At 32.1% G+C, this 20251-nt stretch overlaps 1 protein-coding gene across 2 annotated transcripts in view; it reads right to left on the reverse strand.

Annotated features, from left to right (window-relative positions):
- LOC127737642 (fibronectin type-III domain-containing protein 3a-like) overlaps positions 1-19950 on the reverse strand; it is a 115766-nt gene extending 95816 nt beyond the window's left edge. For both annotated transcript variants that reach the window (XM_052248497.1, XM_052248495.1), the window contains exons 1-2: positions 19908-19950; positions 5889-6383 (exon numbers count right to left, since the gene is read on the reverse strand). In XM_052248497.1, coding sequence (XP_052104457.1) covers positions 5889-6369 — 481 coding nt within the window. In that variant the 5' untranslated portion in view covers positions 6370-6383; positions 19908-19950. The remainder of the gene's footprint in view (positions 1-5888; positions 6384-19907) is intronic.
- Between the last annotated feature and the right edge of the window lie 301 nt (positions 19951-20251).

Genomic DNA, 20251 nt, shown 5'->3' on the forward strand with positions numbered 1-20251 from the left:
AGAGCATTTCCTAGTAATACAAAACTTATTTTAATTAGACTAATATTGATTTTATCTGATTTTTAAAAAAGAATTTTCACAGAGATATCAATTTTTGGCAATAACAACCACTTTAGTTGGCTGGCAGGATTTAATTAGTAGTTAATTTGAAAGGGCATTATTTCACCAATATTTTGTTCATTTCATTTTCAGCTACAAAAATGTACATAATTTGAGATTTGATAAAAAGTTATATGCATTTGAGTCTGTTCTATAATAGTTACAACTGACATTCATTTTTAGCAGGTTTTAAACAAGACACTCTTAGGTTGCCAATAAGGGACCATTGACACCAAAAAGGATGCAATAACATTCAGGACCAAAATGGGCCAAGTGAGCAAAAAAGAGAAAAACACATCAAATACAAATCTATATCAATTTTTCACACATATACATGAGACAGAGTTTTCTACCAACTCACCTTTAACCCTGCATAAATGAATCTTTATTTACAAAACAGAAATATTTTTTTTCTGATGTGCAGCCTAAAATTGACATCAAAGGATAAAAAATATTGTTAGTTTCTGCATAGATTTTACTTCAAAAATATGTATTATATAATTGTATATGAACAAACTGAAACAAATCAAACTGGTTTTCAAACATTTATTCCTTATGTTTCTGACAACCAATGCATTTAGTAATGAAACAGAATACAGCTTTAGTAAGTGACGTCAGTTATGTGGTATCATTACTGAGAAAACAATTTCTGTTACATTATAGAGGACTCACTTCGACAGTTTGCTAATCAATATCAAACAAGGCAGCAACACGTACATTTCAATATTAAGAAGAAATCAAAATCACGTTTAATCCACTCCCAGTTTATAAACACAAGATTATCAATGAAAATTAGGTCTTTACTGACGACACCTGCGGAATTACTACAAATAGTAAAATCAATAAAGCGTGGATGACCTCTTCATATTATTCTATATATGTCCATAATAAGATATATGACTAATATTAACAAACACAATTAGCCTTCTACATGTGGCAATTACATTTTATTGTGATATCAGCTATTAAACTGCAGGCAATCTGATCTCTTACTAAGTGATTTTATCTTGAGGCTCAACTTGAAGACAATCTGAGAAAATTATTTTTTACATAATTATCAATATGAGAATATTCCAGACAGTTTTCCTGTAGAATTTCAATTGTTGAATGGTAGAAAACTTTCAGTGTAGTTTTGTACTGTACCGATGAATAGAGGGATTCTTTAATATGTTTAAAGCACATTGTTTACATGTAGATTAGCTTCTGTCCAAGTTTCATAACAATCTATGAAGGTTTACAAATTTATTATGTCAAATAAATTCAACCCCAGACTGACTTCATATCTTACTTGTAAAAAACTAAGTCAATCTATCAGAAAAATACTGAAAATAAAAAAAAATATTTTCCAAAGTTTAGTTAACCCTCAGGCTAAACTGAATAATAACTGTGAAAAAAAAACAAGTCCATTTACTAGAAAAATACGGAAAAAAGAAAAAAAATATTTTCAAAAGTTTGCTCTGGATACTGTATTTTGTTCATAAATATAAACTTCTGTCCAAATTTCATAAAATCCCATGAAGGTTTGACAAAGTTATTGATGTCCAAAAAAACTTTAACAACAGACTGAACCCAAATGTTGACGCCGCTGACACCGACAACGGAATCTAGGGTCTCTCTTACGCGACATAAATGTCACATGCTCGACAAGAAAGAGCACGAATAGTGCTGAAATACCAATCAATCAATCAATCAATACAAGCTAGACAAGAGTGAAATATATCAAACATAGACGAGGGAGAATCTGCATTCAACATGAATTCTTTACAGGACTAAAATATTACCAACAAGATTCCTGCTTAAGGACAGGCAAAGTGACTTGTGGAAGGGTTAATCTATATAGAATAAGGAGATGTGGTATGATTTCCAATGAGACAACTACAATGTATCTACCAAAGATCAAATGACATAGATGTTTGTCTAGTTTTTTTTTTACTGTATATATAATAAGGGTCTTAAATCTTGTTAACCTGAACCAGAGGGACGGTAATAAATGAAACATTAAATTGAATTCACAATTATTCCCCAAATCTAATATAAGACACATCTACCAGTTGTAGGGGCAATCAAACAGAACTTCCAACACTCAAACCATTTGTAAACATGAATTTAATTAAAGACATATAATTTCACAATGTCAAATGATGTGACGACTGACTACATTAAAACTGTAAACGGAAATATTTGAAATCCATATGAATAAAATAAGATCTAGGGTATAAGTGCATGTCTAAAAGATAGTAACCACCATTTCATCAATAACTGAAGGGCCATCTTAAATGAATTTTTCAAAGTATAGCTATAGATATAAAGTTGAATCCATACATGTTAATTGAGTATTAGAAAGTTTGAAATATCCAGACTCTGGCACAAGAACAAAAAGTGGAGACGGGCAATATCAATACAGGAAATGAAATCTTAGACAATCCTGTTTAATGCCATTCAGAATAGGTTACATCGATATTCCACAATCAAATCAACTACCGGTAGGTTTTTAAAAGATTTTCATGACCTTCCTATTAAAAGTATATATTTCCCATTATTTCTCAAAATTTCTTTCAGGTGTTGTTACATGTAGATCTCCAATGTCAAATGTGCAAGTTTATTCCACATTAACAGAACAAAATGTGCATAAAAATTTAAATCTAAAGTTATTTCTAAAATGTTAAGATAAATTGCCAAAAGAAAAAATCCTAAAAACTGGTGCTGCCTGAAGCAAAATTAGAATGACTGGCGGTATTCAAATAGTATCTTACCACAAAACTGGCAGTATTCAAATAGTATCTTACCACAAGACTGACGGTATTCAAATAGTATCTTACCACAAAACTCACAGGAATGAGACGTATGGTGCCTTGTCATCATTTCAAAAAGTAGCCATTAAACAAACACTTGGAAAATCATTTTGAATGCAAAATGTAGAAAAAATCACAATGGTATATACTGTATATCTGGACCTTTATGTATTTTAAGTGTATTAACAAAAGCCTACATGAAATTGTACGTCATCAAACAAAAGTGTGAATTTCTAATGATGTCATTATCAAATACGTCAAGCTGTTAATGTATAATTTCCTAACCTTTTAAAAATATTCTACTGAAAGAAAAAGAAAAAGATGCCAAGTGGCAAAAAAAAACCTAAAAGAAATTTTGAGAAACAACTTTGAAATATACCGGGTATACAATTTGTACATGTAAATTGTAATATGAAAGCCAAGAAAATGAATGAATCACTGAAATACACTACAAAGAGATACCCCAATAATAAACTGTTGACACAGAGAAATGTATCACCTGTTGATATCATAAAGAAAATATTGAAACTTAAATGACAATACTTTAATTGCATGTAAACTATCCAAAACATTCAAGGTCAATGAACAATGACTATTTATGAAGGGCCAAATAAGCTTCCTGAAAATGACATATGACATATGTACATTGTTAATAAATCTGCATTCCAAATATCATAGACTTTTCATACACTGTTGTAAGTAGCTCCCCTTAAACTGACCTAATCACAAACTTTAACTATGCAAAATATTCAAACTCAATGAACCATGACTGAGAGGGCAGTGTCATGTATGTAACTATAGGTATGAGATGTGCTAGTGCTAATACAACTGCACACCAAATTTCATTGAATTATTACATGTATAAGTGGTTACCCCTATAACTGAACTTATCACAAGCTTTAATATGCAAACTAAAGCAAAAGTTTCAAAGTCAATAGACCATGACTAAGGGGGTGGGGCCAAATAATCTCCATGGAAATTAGATGTGCAAATGCTAATACAACTGCATACCAAATATAATAGATTACCATTCCCCTTAAACTGACATAATCACCAACTTTGAAAAACTGTTGACACTAATGCTCCCGCTGCTGCCAGAAACAGAACACTTAAGTTTTGGTGCAGTGACTTCGTCAAATAGAGACAAAAAGTGGAGTGAAATAAGATGTTTCTAGAAATCTGAAATAACAGTGTCTATCCTTTTTCTATTAACTTGTGTAATAAATTATTGAAGCATGAAATTAAGGTCAAAATGATGACACTGTATCACAAATCATACAGAAAATTGAAGACAAGAAGATCCTCCATGTATTGTCCAAAGAAATATGACTTATTCCTGCCAGGCTCAGAGTTTTTCTGGCATAGCTAAGAAATACATGTACATATATAAAATGTTCCAAATTAGATGGACATATAAACACAAATCTACTTTCATACATACATTTTGTATATCAACATTTATAAAATCAATAATGGAAAGCACCTGGTAAACAGATGTAACTATATCATAAACATTTATTCATTAAAAATTGACACATTCAGTTCCATGCCCTAGAATCTTCACAATGCATTTAAATAGTACTTCAATATATTATATAAAAAAAATACTGCAGCCTTACAATATCAGACGTCAACATTAAATTCTAAAGTCAATTAGTGATACTGATATAAAAGATAAGGATTATGATAATTTAGGGAACCTAAGTATTATTGATCTAATCTTATGTATCTGTACTTTATAAGCATGATATGAGATGTTTAATTTAAATGCTGAATTGAAATAAGATTAACAAGACTAAACTGCAGCACTTCATTGCAATTTGTTAGTATATTTGATTTTCTTCTATGAAAACCGAAAGACAGAGAGAATAGCATGTGGTACAATATACATGCTAGAAAATAATATGCCCTCACACTGCCTTCACATTGTGAACAATAATTTATTTCTTCTTTTCTATAAATTGTTTTTTTATTTTTTTATAACATTGTTATAAATTTTATTTGTTTTGGTAAATTATGTACAAAAATTTATGAATGATATCCTTTGTAAGAAAAGTATAATATCATTCTATTAAGTATATCAAAAGTTTTAATTAGTTCTCATAAATGTCAAGACAATGTAAATTCTTTGCAATGATAAATTTGTTTTATCTCAAAATAATAAATATATTATCATTCATTTCAACATACAATCATGTTAAATCAATAAGGGCTATGATATTACCTGTATGTGTCTATCAAATATGAATATATACTGGACTTTACAGTAAACTGACACTATGCTCTAGGAAAAGTGTGATTTTCAGCCCATTTAGCCCATTATGCATTGGGAACTGTAAGGAATAAGGTAACACATATACATCTGTTACCAAACTTAAGCTTGGAAACTGTTAGGAATAAGGTAACATCAGTTACCACATTTTTTTATAGCTTGGAACCTGTAAGGAATAAGGTAACATCAGTTACCACACTATATAGCTTGGAAACTGTAAAGAATATGGTAACATCAGTTACATGTACCACACTATAGCTTGGAAACTGTTGGGAATAAGGTGACATCTGTTCCCAAACTCCTGATACATGTATCTTACATCAACAAATAACCCCAACTCAGACAAATCTGAGCAGGGACTTAAAAATAGAATTCAAAAGGGATGCACGAACCATGCTTTAGGGTAATGAATTTACAATATTTGTGTACCTAGAGGGAACAGTTGATTTTTGACCAAGCTCTGGTATATGTATATCATAAAGACAATGAACTAGCTGAAATATCTCACCTGCATTACAGATTTTGACTAAATTATATGTTCAAAGTCTTTGGGATCAAGGTCTTTATACAGGTATCACAAAACTTACCATTATCAAGAATACACGAAAAGGAGGATAAGGTGATATTGACATGTTTACCCCACACCTTAGTAACTGGTCTTAGATATTTATAATGGGACATACAAATGTTAAGATGATTTGGAAATGAGTGTCCAAATGACCTACCTTGTATATGCTGAATCTGGTCGCCTACTCGTACTGAAAATGTTTCTCCAGGATTAACATGAACATGAACAACATGCTGGTGGTTAGGGGGAGAACTACTATTAATCTGTGGGTCATGCGGACTTTCTCCTCTCGACAGCTGCTGTGGGGTGTTAGGAGAAATTCGACTGGGTGAACTCCCTTGTTCATGATTATGCTGATGACTGTTACAATTTGGTGTTGATGGATCGACTTCAGGTGATGCAGACTCATGATTTATAGCAGGGACAGAAGAAAATGTAATGGACGAACCCGCACCACCATTTTGCACCACACATGGTGTATCACTGTTACTACTTGTTTCACTGTCTAGTCCATTCTTCAGAGATTCTACCGGACTGATATGTCCATTAGTTTTGGCATCAGAACAATTTTGGTTTGTGTTTACTTCAGGCATCTCTTTATCTTTCTCAGTACCATCATCCATTGTCTGTACTGGCATGAATCTATCAAATTCTGAAAAACACAAATAAATATATAACAACAGTGCACATTCTGTAGTATCTCCCAATCGCCTGCTTTGCAGATCATGATTGAATTTTTGCTGTAAGTCTTTACAATAAAGGTTTTACGGCAAATATCACATGAAATTAATATCGCCAATTCAATAATCCATGAAAATGAGGTAAAGGTCAGATGAATCCTGCCAGACAGACATGTACACCTTACAACATGTACAACTAGATATCATTGAGATGGGAGCAATCTCTGTGGGCCCCGCTGTGAATAATGTGTGGTAAAAAAAATGTATCTTTATCATTGGACATGGGGTTGTCAACTGAAACCAAAGTTTTTGACCTTGACCTTTGACCTAGGAAGTTGTACATAAATTATGACACACCCTCTGGTGTTGGTTTATATACATGTCAAGTATAAACTTTGAAATCATAAAGGTTCTCAAGATATAGAGCGGACACGATCTTTACCATAGGACATGGGGTTGTCAACTAAAACCAAAGTTTTTGACCTTGACCTTTGACCTACGAAGTTGTACATACATTATGACACACCCTCTGGTGTTGGTTAATATACATGTCAAGTATAAACTTTGAAATCATAACGGTTCTCTAGATATAGAGCGGACACAATTTGTTACAGACGGACAGACAGACGGACGGAGGGACAGACGGACAGACTGATCACTACAGGGCCCTGCCATTCGGCGGGGCCCTAATTATTCCATACACAAAATATAGTTAACCTCATGCTTACAGTACTTTGAAAGTACTTTTATTCGTGGGTATCACTTTTCGTGTTTTGAGCAAAAGTTTTTTTGTATTTTCCTAAATTCACAGATTTTAGTTTTCTGAAAAAAATTGAGTGAAGAATTTAATGCCATCAGAAACCACAATTCTTGAAAATGATCATATGTTGTTTTATAATGATTTGCGGGACATTGCAAAATAAGGTGTTCATTTTCACTTACACAATGTCAGCTGATTCATGGATGCTTACACATTGTCTCATTGAAGGAAATTGCAAAGTAAACGTTTTAATTGTTGAACACCTGTAAACAGAAGTGATGACACTAATTAATTACCCAGAATGATCAACAGATAAACCGATCAACAGATAAACGATCATCAAAGATGTTAATTGGGCCATATAAACAATTCACCACAGACAAAAAAAATGCTACAAATGTACTTTGTAGAATTATAAAATTAATTCTTATTAAATAAAAAAGCAAGCCCAATATGAAATTATATGTAATTTTCGTATGGGAATTATGAGGAGATAAAATGAACACATCATCTTCACATATCATCACCAGAAATCTGACTTTCATTGTTCAAACTAATTTTTTCATGAAAAGGTTAAAACTTGTACAGGTTAGGTTTTTTAAAGAATAAATTGGTAAATTCCTGTCTGAAGTTGTATGTATATATATAGTTCATAGTGCGTCTGCATACTCTATGTATTCTCCAAATTATATGCCTGTATCTAAGTAGTCACACCTACATGGGGATCTTTCCATGTCTTGGATTTGGACAACAGCTGTTATATTTCGTTGTTGGACACTTAAATTTGTGGATAAAGCCATCCACGAAAACCACGAAATTTGATACCCCTCTTATAAAAGTACTTTCACAGTATCTCAGAAACAGACCTAACCATTGAAACTGAACACAGACCAATGATCCATGAAAATAAGGTCAAGGTCAGATGAACCTCGCCAGACAGACATGCATGTACCTTGCAATCTTTCCTTACAGCAAATGTAATTGACCAATTGCTTACAGTATCTGAGAAACAGACTTAACTATGAAAGCTTAACATTGACCAATGAACCATGAAAATAAGGTCAAGGTCAGAGAACGCTGTATTATAGAGCATGATTAAAGAATCTATTAGCTGTTCTAGAGCATTATAGAGCATGATTATGGAATATTTCAGCTGTTCTAGAGCATTATAGAGCATGATTAAAGAATCAATTAGCTGTTCTAGAGCATTATAGAGCATGATTATGGAATATTTCAGCTGTTCTAGAGCATTATAGAGCATGATTAAAGAATCTGTAAGCTGTTCTAGAGCATTATAGAGGTCGATTACAGAATCTTTCAGCTGTCCTAGTTCATAATTACTTAAACCCAAAGCAAAACATGTTCATGTGTCTGTCCCAAATTAGGATTCTCATCAGTGGCCATTTCAAGTTCTACATGTAACTTAATGCTTATTCTACTAGTATAAAAGGGAACTGGGTATATAGCAAATCTTTGATAGCTCTGTTTAAAGAGACAATAAATTAAAGTCCCATAACTCTCAACAGCTATTCTGAAAAACATCAAAATCAACAAATAGTTAGTTTTTATGAAAGTGAACATTGAGTAAATATTTGTGAAGAATTTGTTAAAGAATAATTGAGTTATTGCAAGATGCATTTGAAATTATTGGTGGAGACAATGACTTCAACAGTTTCACAAAAAAGTAAATTGATGTAAAGTAACTAAATATCACTGTGTTTTGGAAAGCAAATTATTCAAATATTTCAACCTTTCCAAATTAATGGAAATAAAATGCTGCGCTGGGCGCAGCTTGATACGACCGCAGAGGTCGAACCCTGAACAGTTGGGGCAAGTATGGACACAACATTCAAGCTTGATACAGCACTGAATTTGGATTGTGATTAAATATTTGACACAGCATAGGTTTCTGACACAGAATGAATGTGGTCTAAGAACCTAAATTTTTTTAATTTACCTATTCAAACCATATCATTATTATTTGCTTTTACATATAAATCAGAAATAACCAATTTAAAATGGAAAATTTTAAAGAAAAAAATGGAAAAAAAAATCCCCCCCCCCAAATTTTTTTAACCCCCTTATGATTCATCACCCCCAAACTCAATCCCAGCCTTCCCTTTGTGGTATGGTACCTTGCAGTACAATTTCATAGAGATCCATACACTTGAACACAAGTTATTGTCTGGAAACTAGAAAAATGCTTGTTTTTTTGCCCCCTTTTTGGCCCCAAATTCCTAAACGTTTAGGGCAATTACCCCCAAACTCAAACCCACCTTTCCCTTTGTGATATGGAACCTTGTAGTACAATTTCATAAAGATCCATACACTTACACAAGTTATTGTCCTGAAACTAGAAAAATGCTTGTTTTTTTGCCCCTTTTTTGCCCCTAATTCCTAAAATTTTGAGGCAATTACCCCCAAAATCAATCCCAGCCTTCCCTTTGTTGTATGGTACCTTGCAGTACAATTTCAGAGAGATCCATACACTTGAACACAAGTTATTGTCTGGAAACTAGAAAAATGCTTATTTTTGGTCCCTTTTTGGCCCCTTATTCCTAAACGTTTTGGGCAATTACCCCAAACTCAATTCCAGCTTTCCCTTTATGATATGGAACCTTGTAGAACAGTTTCATAAAGATCCATACACTTACACGCAAGTTATTGTCATGAAACTAGAAAAATGCTTGTTTTTTGCCCCTTTTTTGGCCCCTAATTCCTAAAATGTGGAGGCAATTACCCCCAAAATCAATCCCAGCATTCCCTTTGTGATATGGAACCTTGTGGTACAATGTCAGAGAGATCCATACACTAACACACAAGTCATGTCTGGAAGTTACAAAAATGCTTATTTTTGGCCCCTTATTCCTTAACTGTTGGTACCATAACCCCCAAAATCAATCCCAACCTTCCTTTTGTGGTATTGAACCTTATGGTAAAATTTCATAGAGGTCCATTCACTTAAACTTAAGTTAGAGTGCGAAAACCAATGTGTCTTCGGACGACAATGACGACGACGACGCCGCCAACGTCATACCAATATACGACCGCAAAAAAATAAAAATTCAATGCTTGTAAACAACATGATCACAATTTTTTTCAATGACTTTGACAGGAAATCCAGGAAAACATATCTGTCTTCAAAATCTTATATGAAATAAATTACTGATGCAGGCGACCATAAAATCACCATTTTCTATAGAACCCCTAACTGCTAAACTGTGTACTACATCAAACATGGCCATTTATTTATAATATCATTGTAAATCTAATTTCCATACATGAATATTGTAAGTCAAATGTGGATAAATTTAATGGAAAAAATCCATTTCAGACGTCACAAAATGTGATAATTTCAATATAATACGCTCATTCAGCTAAATAAGGTAAGTAAAATCTGGATAAATTTAATGAAAAAAAAAGCCATGTCAACGTCACAAAATATTATAATTCAATATCATAAACTCATTCAGCTATATAAATAACATATGTCAAATTTGGATAATTTTAATGAAAAAAAAAGTCATGTCTAACAGACATCACAAAAGTCATTATCATACACTCATCAGCTTTTTTAGAAAAATCAAGATATTCTATATCAATACAATATGCAATTGCAATGCAATTTCTGTACTAAAAAATATGTTGTACTGTTAAATATGCATTTACTTGAATGAACATGTACCACAACCTGAACATTAATTACATGTAACGATGTTTGCTGTAGGTGTACCTATTAGCATTCGTTATATAAACTACTAAACTTGAATAAAAAAATTAGCCAAGGTAATCAATAAATAAAATCAATTAAGTAATAACTAATTAATGATTCTTACCACATCTATTGTCTTTGGTTAACAAGAATTGTGACAGTGACATGTCAACCAAAGTAAAATTTGCATGCCATTGTTAAGAATTTTCAAGTGATAAATTATCTTTCATATGCTTTGTATTCTAAACAGAAACTATTAAAGATTTTTAATTTATATTGTATTAATAAGTACATAAAAAGTACATAAATACGCTGTAACAGGTTGTTTCTTTATTATTCATTTAAGGATAGAACAAAAAAACTTTTTTACAACAGAAGGCTTTCATCATGACCACATTCCTACACTGTACATGTACAAAAAAATGTCAAACATTTCATTTAACTTTGTTTAATAACAGAGCATATGAAATCTTGACCCTGTACCATATGTACAGTATACCTGACGTTTTCAGGTGTAAATGAACATTCAATATTTAGCCTTATATTTCTCTTTATACTAAACACGCATGACGAAAACAATGTACACAGCTGTTTCAATGACGTCAATCAATAAGTGAAATTAGACAGGAATCAAAAGTCAATTCAGTATTTTCTTCTTTCATGAATATATATTGAATATATACCGATATACATGTAAATATCTGTAAACAGCTTCTAAGAAGCAACTGAAGAATCAAAACTTTAAAATATGTGCATGCTTAAATTTGGAGTTTACAAATTCTGGTACATGAAGTTCCAGTGTGGCAGATAACATATAACACAACATAGATAACATTATATATCAGTGTTTATCCTACATGTACATTTTAAAGTAGCCAACTGACAAGTAGATGGCAGGGAGGTATTGCTAGCAAAATTTTATTGATGAACTTTATAATAAACAGAAAAGTAGACAACCAAAGTAATGAAGGCATAATATGCTGAACTAAAAAAATTACTGTTAAATGTACTGTCCAAACCAGATTTACACAAGTTTGAATTACATGTATCATATTTTGTCTACTAACCAAAACATGAACATGTGATTCAAACTAAAAATAAAATGCGTCGCTGAGCGCAGCTGGATACGACCGCAGAGGTCCAACCCTGAACAGTTGGGGCGAAAATGGACACAATATTCGCGCTTGATACAGGTCTGAATTTAGATTGTAATTAAATATTTGACACACAATAGGTTTCTGACACTAAATAACTGTAGTCAAAGAACTTAGAATTGGTTATATGATTTGAATTTATATTCAATTTTTTGCTTTTTAGAAATACACTATGCTGTTGCGTATAAAACCGGTTAGGAATTAGGGGCAAAAAAGGGGAAAAAACAAGGGTTTCCTGGTTAATGGACAATTTAAAAGCAGTGTAAGGGAGGTAATCCAACATTGTACAACATTTACACTTTTGTTTTTGGATTACCTCCCTTACACTGCTTTTAAATTGTCCATTAACCAGGAAACCCTTGTTTTTTCCCCTTTTTTGCCCCTAATTCCTAACTGATTTGAGTCATAACCCCCAAAAGCCAATCCTAACCATCCCTTTGTGGTATGGAAACTTGTGGTATAATTTTAGAGAGATCCATACACCGTTCCACAAGTTATTGATTGTGCGAAAACCAATGTGTCTTTGGAAGACGACGATGACGACGCCAACGTCATACCAATATACGACCGCAAAATAAAAAGTGTAAAATATAGTCCACAATGACCTTTTTTCTAGATTCTGAAATAATCCTGAAAATGCATATTTACACAAGTCCTATTAACTAGAACTTCTACAAGTAAAGAAATAGATATAGAACTAATCCGACTATGATTTAAAATTAATAAAAGAACAGAGTTCCAATGTCCCCTGCATTGCACATATTTTTATCTATCAAAAGGCAATAACTAAAAATGTAATTTTTTTTGTTCTTTAAAACAATTTATTAATATCTTAGAGAAATGAAGACTTCATAGCAAATGCAATGCAATTTCCGTTATAATTAGTTTTTCCAAGGGGCATAACTCGTTAAAAATATTTGATCAGCACTTATTTGAGAAAGTGTCAAAGATATTGATGATATAAACCTATGATATAAGTTTCATAAAATTCTGGCAAGAATTGTACACATGAGAGTGCTAACAATATATAATGCAATTTTCAAATATAAATCAATATTTCCAAGGGACATTACTCTTTCAAAAATAATTGATCAGCACCAATTTTCAAATTTGTCTAAGAAATTGATGATATAAACCTATAATATAATTTTCAGAAAAATCTGGCAAGAATTAAAATTGAGAATGGAAATGGGGAATGTGTCAAAGAGACAACAACCCGACCGAAGAGCAGAAAACAGCCAAAGGCCACCAATGGGTCTTCAACACAGCGAGAAAATCCCTCAACTGGAGGTGGGCTTCAGCTGGCCCCTAAACAAAAATGTGATAGCAAGAATTGTACACATGAGAGTGCATACAATGCAATTTTCAATATAATCAATATCTCCAAGGGCATAACTCTTTTAAAAACAATATTGATCAGCACTGATTTTCGAACTCTCAAAAACATTGATGATATAAACCTATTGTATAAATTTCATAAAAATCTGACAAAAATTGTACACATAAGAGCACTGATAAGGCAATTTTCCATATAATTAATATTTCCAAGGGGCATAACTTTTTAAAAATGCTTGATCAGCTCTAATTTTCTAACACATCAAAGATACTGCTGATATAAACCCATGATATAAGTTTCATAAAATTCTGGCAAGAATTGTACACATGAGAGCGCTAACGATGCTATTTTCCATATAATTAATGTTTCTAAGGGGCATAACTCTTTTAAAAATAATTGATCCACACTGATTTTTGAACTCGTCCAAGACATTGCTAATATAACCTATGATATAAGTTTTATAAAAAAAATGGCGAGAATTGTACACATGAGAGTGCTAACGATGCAATTTCCCATATAATTAAAGTTTCCAAGGGGCATAACTCTTCTAAAATTAATTGATCGGCACTGATTTTTAAGCTGGTTCAAGACATTGCTGATACAAACCTATGATGTAAGTTTCATAAAAGTCTGGCAAGAACTGTACACCTGAGAGCGCTAACAAGACCGGATGGACGCCTAGTATTTCCATGTCCTTTGTAATGCGTTTCGCTGGGGAAAAAAATAACCAAAGAAAATGAAGTATGAAATGTTGGTCACAGTGACCTTCTTTTGCTTGGATACTGGTGCAACTTACATATATAAAGGTAGATGCTCAAATTATTTATAATTACTGCGATACCATGCATGAACTAGGAACTAAAACTTTAAAAGTCATTGAATCTTGAAATGTAGGTCACACAGTGGCCTTCTTTCCATTGTTGCTGGCCTACTTCCCTAAATACATCTAAACACAAGTTTAAATGATTTTGTTACTCCAAATTATGAGCTCTGATGTAAAACTCAACCAATATCAACTTGGACCTAAACATTAAACAAAGTTATTGCACCTTGTAATATAGGTCACATGACCTTCATCTTGCAACAGAAAGCTGGATTCCCTGCTTCTTTTTCGAGTTAAAGACAGGAGTCCTTAACTGTTTCAAGTTTGTTACAGTACAAATGTACCTAATAACAAAGTTACAAGGTTATTGATCTACTAGTCATTGAAATTGATCTATTAACGCGGTGGCACACACATATATGGACACTGAGATATTCCAATTGATGATTGGTCATTTCTAAGAGGCAAACTAAAATTTACATGTTGAAAGTACAGATTAAAGGAACTCGGACAAACCCCAGGAATCTGTTAATGTAGAATATAAACAACTGATGCAAACACGATCAGCATACACAAAAATATTGAGTCCCAAGTAAAAAACAATGTATGCAAGAGAAGGACTCATATTTAGACGTTTTGTTAAATTACATGTATTTTAATTATGATATCTATTTATGCAAATGTAGTTTTTTTTTAATTATATCTTCTAGGAAGATCAATAGACCATAATAGAGTAATGGTTGAATTTGATTGATAAAAGTTATAATCCATGACAGCTTCAGCTATCTCAGGGTTGCATGTCCCTCTAATAGGTAAAGGGTTTGATAGCAGGACAATCAACCAAACACTGTTTTTATTATCATGTTCATAGATTTTTGCAATTTTGTTTGTGTCAATGAAAACCATTAGCTCAATAGCTGATATCACCATACAAAGACAAGATTCTAGACCTTAATTTCATAAACATGTCATCGGACTAACTTTTAGTCCATACATTTAAGGTGCTGTATCCACTTCCCTATATTTTTGAACATACAAATTTTGGGATTAGTTATTCTACAAGAGTGCACACGCTGAAATATCTCATCTATTTGACTCACTATTGAAAGTCTTTAAGATAAAGGTTTAACTACAAGTATCACAAAAACTTAATATTTATAAAGATCCATGACAATGAGGTCAAGGTCAGATAAATCCTGTCAGACAGTCATCTTCATCTTACAATTATTCCATACACCAAAAATAGTTGACCTATTGCTTATGGTATAAATAGAAAAACAGACCAAATCACAAAAAATTAACATTGACCAATGAACCATGAAAATCAAACATCAGATTATACCTGTCAGACCGACATGTACACCTTACATTCATTCCATACACCAAATATAGTTGACTCACTGCTTATTGTATTTGAAAAAAAGACAAAAACACAAAAACTTAACATTAACCAATGAACCATGAAAATGAGGTATGGTCAGATGATACTTACATGTACCAGACAGACATGTTCCCCTTACAACCATTCCATACACCACATATAGTTGACCTACTGTTTATAGTAACTGAGAAACGGACCTATTCACATAGCTTTAACCTTGATCACTGATCCAAATGAGGTCAAGGTCAGGTGAACCCTGTCTGACAGACATGTAGAACTTGCAAAGAACCCATATATATAAAATATAGTTATCCTATTATCCAGGATAAGTGAGAAATTCACATGACAAAAAAAACCAAACATTTCATTAAGCAGTTGCTGAACCTTGGAAATGAGGTCAAGGACAATGGACATATGACAGACAGAAACTTGGTAACATAAGGTATCTGCGTACAAGGTATGAAGCATCTAGGTCTTCTACCTTCTGAAATATAAAGCTTTATACAAATTGTTAACACTGCTGCTGCATAGTAATCCCCATGTCTCGCATACTGCCACAAAAGGCAACACAATAAAAAGTCTTTTACCAGCCTTTGTAGTGGGATATTCAAAATACAGCATTGTAAGTCAACAGCAATAAAAATAGGTCAAGGATATATATATACCATTCAGGGTTATGCTCACGTAAATTTGGTCTGTCATTTTCAATTATTCATGATGGAGGGAGATGAGGTGTTTTATGTCCTACAGCAACTTAAGGTAGATAGGGTGTCTTCCTCCATCTTGGATTTTGAAATACCAGAAAACAATCGGTCTAGATCTTTAATAAAAGGTGCAAATTTTGAGAGAAGTAGGTAATTCATGTTTAAGAATTTTCATTTCTATATAGAAAATGACATATTTCATCATATCTATGGTTGTATTTTACAAAAAAACAGAATACTTTTGTTTGATTCTATTTTTTCCAACTTTGCCACATAAGGGGAGGCAACTCAAATGTAAAGGCAGGTAACTCAGATAAAGTTACTTTTACAATAGAACATGTTAGGAATTTACCTATTTTATTATGTAGCAAGAAAACGGGTCCTGTGACCCCATTTTTTCTTGTTCTTATCTGAAAGCATACTAATAGAGCTATCTTCTCATATTTTATCTCAAAATTCTATGGTGTAGTTTTCGTTTTATGGCAGAAAATTGGGTTTTCCATGCATAATCTATACAAAATCTGTCAATTTTGCACAACCTATAGCGTGAAAATAAGCCCTGTGACCCATTCTTTTTATTATTTTTTTTTAAAAAGCATGATATAAACTACATTTTGGCAAATTATTAAAAAATTCTATGGATTATAATTAAGACACCCCATCTACCTTAATGCTCATCGTTGATCATTTAATAGGAAATGTATTAAAGAAAACTAATTCAGTATCAAAATAGTTGCATACATGTACTAATTAAAATAATATCCAAAAAAATATATTTGATTGAAAAAAAATAGTACTAACAAGTAATAGTAAGTTTCAATAAAAAATAAATGGGGAATGTGTCCATGGGACACAGATGATGCCCCCGCTTGCATATAAGGTTTAGTTGAGGCAAACTAAAGTTAGAGAACAAAAACAAAAAATTCAGCAATTTTCACATTTGTAAAGGGGCATAACTCTAGAACGGTAAAAGTGACGCTACCAAAATTTGTACTTGATCTGAGTTTTGTGGTAATATGCATTGTGTATATGTTTCATAACATTTGGTTGAGGCAAACTTAAGCTAGAGAACGGAAACGAAAAATTCAGCAATTTTCCATTTGTAAAGGGGCATAACTCTAGAACGGTAAAAGTGATGCCACCAAAATTGAATCTTGATCTGTGTTTTGTGGTATTAAGCATTGTGCATAAGATTCATAACATTTGGTTGAGGCAAGCTTAAGTTAGAAAACGGAAACGAAAAATTCAGCAATTTCTCCATTTGTAAAGGGGCATTACTCTAGAAAAGTAAAAGTGATGCCACCTAAATTCAAACTTGATCTGTGTTTTGCGGTAATAAGCATTGTGTATAAGTTTCCTGACATTTGGTTGAGGCAAACTAAAGTTAGAGACTGGAAACTAATCTTGGGACATATGGACAGACGGAAAAGGGTAAAACTTAATGCCCCCTCCGCTACGGCAGGGGCATAAGAATAATAGATTTTTTTTGAAAGTTCACCATTAAATTCTTTTTTTTTCCCATTAACAGTCCATTTCTCACAGGTCATATGTACATGTATAATAAGTGGGTAAAACTTATTGATCCTCAGAAAGCACTTATTTTAAAGAAAGCACATTGTTTGGAAAAACCATGAAATAATCATTTTTTTCAAATGATCATCTTTTTCCTGAGATCGTTTGTGTTTTCTCTCCCTTTCCTACATTTAAACTGTATTCAATGCACATGTAATAACTAAGAATTGTTTTTAAAAAAAAGAGGCGGAAAATACCCAAGAGGGAATCATAACTCATAAGTGAAAGAGAGACAGAGGATGATACAAAAAAACAAAAGCTACAAAAATGTATTGTTCAATATTCTTATCATGTTCTAAAATAAACTTATATGTAATCTTTATTTCTTCTTTTTGTTGAATTAGCATATGAACAAATATATAAGAGTGGTAGGCAGCATTTCCTTCTTTATCTCCGTTCTAAATATATTTTAACACTATTTTGGGAGGAGGCATGTTGTCACGTTTTCCTTTTTTCTTTTAATTTGTCACTGTTATATGTACATGTTCATGTTTGTATTTTTTGTGCATGTCATATTTTTTCTTTTCAAAATACATTCTTATGTTTGGATTTTAAACTTATAAATTTCTTCTTGTTTTCAAATGACATGGTCATCTGTCTCACATTGAGGTCAGATAGGATTACTGTTCTCTATTATGTAAACATAATTTTTAATGTATTCATACAATTAATTATATTTAATATCAACACAATTAAAAGTTTTCAAATAGGTTGCAAGCTGTTATTTTCATGCAACTTGTTTGCAATTTTTTTTACAAGCTTTCCTTCTTGAAGCTCATTAATTTATTATTCACTGTATTTTTTATTCTTCCTTCATTACCATCAAATGAGCATTTATTTCATGTTTGTAAATGCACATACCCTTGATTTTTATGAACTTAAATGAAGACGATATGTAAAGTATGTTGACAGCAGAGAACAAATTTTGCACTAAAAGTTAAGAAATGATAACAAATAAGGAGAACACAAATATAATATTGCAATGAAGCTACATGTACAGTACACAGTGATTATATAATTATTAATGTCTTGTGAAATATTTTGCTTCTTTTTTCGGACCCAAATCTTTCACTTAAAAAATCTGTAAACCAAAAAATTTAAAACCTGGCCTTAGAAGTGGAATCAGAATAATTTGTCCTTGCCAGATATTTAAATTAAATATTATCAAGTGTTTTATTATACATGTATGTCATGTATGTCTTTTATATAGACATCATTTATACAAGATTAAAGTAATGTTCAAAACCATATTGTATTTGTTATATTTACCATTCTGATCTTAAAATTTGACACATATGCATAATATACAATAATGTACATGTAGACATATAATCATGATAATAGACAATGAAATTAAGGAAAACAAACCTGCTCCTTTTGTCATTTCAATTTTTTTCCACCAATAAATTGACACATTATTGTATATCCCTTACACAAACTATCTGATCAAATTTTCATACATCTTACAACTATATTCACCCACACACTTACTTTAAATGACAGTCCTTTATAATTAATTATAATCAATATATTTTATCAATAAAATTGGTTAAACAGTATATGGTTTATCAAATTATTTGTAAACTTTAAAAATATACACATTTCATACAAAAATTAACACATTATAACCATGTTTAAAAATAAAGTTATTTAAGAGAAATTTGTAAAAACTCTAAAAACATATGTTGTTTACAATCGTGTCTGTGCTCGAGGGTAGTCCTTTTACCAGCAGCATGACATACCCAATTGCTACTTAGCAATAAAAAGTTTCAATATATTCATGGATTGTATCATAATGTAACACAACAAAGTTGTGCAAAGTGTTTTGCAACATGCATTATATTACTTTGAATTAATATTTTTTAGGTCTACGTGTCAGCATATTGCATTTTTGCACTTAAAATCTGCAGAAGACTTCTGCGGAAAGCGGGAATTGCGACGGAAGACACAGTCTCAGCTGGAATAATATTTCAACTGAAAGTTGAGAGTGTTACAGGGTAAAATTCGTTGAATGTCATATTAATTTGACGATTATTAGGGATGAGGATCATTACCTGCTCATCTATAGCGCCATTTTGAATATGATTTTAGGATGTGCTGCTGTGCATTGTGGGAATGTTCATTTGACATTTATCCGGAACACGTTATACTTTATCGTAAATTTCAAGGTAAAAGTTGAAGTAAATAACATTGCGAACGGAACATGCGGTCTTGTTTACAGTAAACAAACTGACAAAACCACATGCAGAAATGTTATTAATAACTTCACAGTGTTTTGACGTATACAATAAAAAAAATTGTCACGAAGGTTAGGATATGTGCGCATAGACTTGATTTTTATGAGACTCAAGATTAAGAAATATTTGGTTAAGTTGAATGAGACACTCATTCTCAGTGT

The sequence above is a fragment of the Mytilus californianus genome, unplaced genomic scaffold (genome assembly GCF_021869535.1).
Source record: "Mytilus californianus isolate M0D057914Y unplaced genomic scaffold, xbMytCali1.0.p SCAF_4, whole genome shotgun sequence".
Lineage (NCBI taxonomy): Eukaryota > Metazoa > Mollusca > Bivalvia > Mytilida > Mytilidae > Mytilus > Mytilus californianus.